This window comes from Triticum dicoccoides, chromosome 5A, assembly GCF_002162155.2.
Source record: "Triticum dicoccoides isolate Atlit2015 ecotype Zavitan chromosome 5A, WEW_v2.0, whole genome shotgun sequence".
Lineage (NCBI taxonomy): Eukaryota > Viridiplantae > Streptophyta > Magnoliopsida > Poales > Poaceae > Triticum > Triticum dicoccoides.
Genome location: NC_041388.1, coordinates 445388770 through 445391496, shown reverse-complemented (window position 1 = coordinate 445391496; position 2727 = coordinate 445388770). Strand labels below are relative to the sequence as shown.

The 2727-nt window shown below is 53.0% G+C and overlaps 1 protein-coding gene across 1 annotated transcript; it reads left to right on the top strand.

Moving 5' to 3' along the window:
* The first annotated feature begins 1281 nt into the window (after positions 1 to 1281).
* Positions 1282 to 2377, top strand: LOC119297609. The gene is made up of 3 exons (XM_037575335.1): positions 1282 to 1472; positions 1559 to 1906; positions 2009 to 2377. The coding sequence occupies exons 1-3, from the start codon at positions 1467 to 1469 to the stop codon at positions 2060 to 2062; spliced, it is 408 nt and encodes a 135-aa protein (XP_037431232.1). The 5' UTR covers positions 1282 to 1466; the 3' UTR covers positions 2063 to 2377.
* Positions 2378 to 2727: the final 350 nt, after the last annotated feature.

Here is a 2727-nt window from a genome sequence, read left to right as displayed (position 1 = left end):
AAGCCGTCGATGGTATCCTGGAGAAAACCTTGTACCAAACCGTGTGCAACAAGCAGCAGCCTGAGTGGACATGTGCCCACGTCTCCTCTGACTAGTCACACGTCAAACGACTTGGTGTGTGTCTCTGTTAATCGGAAAGAGTAGTATTTCCTTGTTAGTCAGAAAGAGCTTTTTTTTTGTGAAAAAGAAAGAGCATGGTTGCAGTAAGAGCAGCTCTGATAGATGATGTAAAATAGCGCTCGTGCTCGAAAAACTGTATTTGGGGCACTTTGGGGAACAAAAAAATACATTACGCCTCAAATTTGCTACAAGTGTTGAAAATATGCTTCACCTCTAGCTGCCTAAAAAACAAAAACACCTTGGCGGGAACTCAACTGTCGTGGTGAAACTTCCCCGCCGCTTAACGTCTCCACCCCATGCCAATTTCGGCCGGTTCTCGCCCCTGCTGAAGCTTGGAATGTCACGACCGATTCTAGTCATTCCCGTGTCCATCCGCCGGCCAAAATGGTTGCCTCCGCACCACCATTGGTCGTTGAGGTCAATTAACGGCTGGAAGACCCCCAGTCGATCGACGCGGCCACCACTGAGCTACGACATTGTCCGGTGCTCGGGGGTGCTCATAGAGGTAGGGTGTACGTATGTGCGTTAATATGAGTGGGTGTATGCGCGTATGTATGAGCGCTTGCGTCTGTACCGTATTCAATTTTTTTATAAATATTTTTAGATTCATTATGAAATGTAATTTTTTTAATATATATTTGATTAAACTTTGTAAAGTTTGACTTGATATAAATTTAATACGCGAAGTAAAAAAGAGCCGAGGGAGTATAGTGGAAACTTGCGGTAGAAGCCATCTTGTCAACGTGTCGGTAGCAGGACATTGCCAGCTTCGCGATGCTCAGTCAGATCTTCTAATCAGCCCGTGATGATGGTGCGGAAATAACACACGGGCGCGACAGGACGGCTGCAGGCCACGGGCGAGCCCGGCGCGACGCGCAGCCAGAAAAGAAAACGGTGCCCGATGCATGCGTCGCAGTAAACGCTCGCGCGTCAAACGGGGGGCCACGACCGGACACGCCACACCGGCCGCGCCCCGGCTGGCTAGCTCGCCTCGCTGCAGGCCACAGTGAGGGAGCGTACTGACAAGGGTCGGCCTTCCATACCGGCCGTCCCCCCCCCCTCTCTCCTGCGCGCTCTTTGTCAAACATCGCCGGTCCCGTGCCGGTTCTTCGCTTCAACGCTACACACCGGAGCGCGCACCGGGCCGTTCTGACAAGCTTCGGGCGTGGCTATTACTGCGTCGCTCCTCCGGTTCTCGCTATAAATTCACGCGCATCCAGCCATGGGAGGAGCTTCCATTCCCTTCTGCTTAGCTACGTAGCCCCACTCACTCACTCACCGGCCCCAGCTTCGCTTCTTCTTCTCTAGCTCATTCTGTCTCCCCTGTCTGTGCCGTGCTGAACCAGATGGAGGTAAGTGCCGGCCGTGCCATCACTACTAGCCATGGCAGTGATCACCATGAACCACACTTGTGGTTTCTTATCTTTTACTCTTGCAGAAGGCGAGGAGGCGTCGCGTGCCGGCGTTCGGGGAGTGGAACTACAACTACCACCACCATGAGCCGGAGGCGACAGCGGCGGCCGCGTGGTACGCCACGCCGGAGCCGGAGGCCTGCAGCGACGTGTGGTTCAGGTACTCGCCTCCTCCACGCAATCCCACGCCCAAGAAGACGCATGCGAGTCGGCGGCGGCGGCCGGATGGCGACGTGTCCCGGGAGCGCGCTAGGGCGTCGTCGGACGCTGCCGCGGCCAAGAGCGGCGGCAGCAGGTACCAGGTGTGGCATGTCGACGAGGACCTGTACAAGGCGCCATCGCCGGAGCCCGCCTCCCACCGGCGGCCAAGGAAGGTACGTACGGCCCCCAGAAAAGGATGTCCAGTTACTGCCGGAATTGGTTTCTTTAATTTTTGTCGTGATTGTTGGAGCTGACCGCTCTTTGTTTGGATGCAGAAGTGGAGCATGTGGATGGGATGCCTGGGGCTCAACTCATGCGTCGCCTCCTGAACCCCGAGACATGTGCCGGTCGCGCCGATGGGATGCTGTGTCCTGCGTTCGTGTTCATCTCCAGTGTTTACTTGCCCTTATTCTTGGATATACTGCTATACTTCTGTCAAGTTCTCTCTCCGAGTGTTTTGTGCGTATGCCTTGGCTTGTGTCAAAATGGTTAGCAGTAAAACCAGCTGACTGCTAGTAACATTTCGAGTTTCTACTCTCTTGTGTAATGCTGGTAAAGATATCTAGGCATTTTAGTAAAATTTCAAATTTCTAGTACCTTATTTTTGTGTAATGTGGGTAAGATAACATATTGAGTGCAACATCTTGTATTGCGCCTAGCAAGCACGTTGGTATACTATTTTTATGTTACTATACGAGTATCTGTCAACCTGAAAAGAAATCACTTCGGACCAATTTTGATGTGCAAACGAGTTTGTCATCCGAGATTCAGAAAGATGGCACCCAAGCCGGGAGCCCGCACGCTCGTCCGGCTGCTGCATGAGCATGAGGAGCAGTAGGCGTGGGCCCGTGAATCTGGTACCCGCATTGATTCCTGCAGTTGGATAATTGTCGTTGTGAACTGGCTTCTTCGCGCGTGCCTACCATTTTTGTTTCAACTCAACTCGATCGGCCATGCCATGCCATGCCATACACTGTCGCAGCGGTGCGTGTGT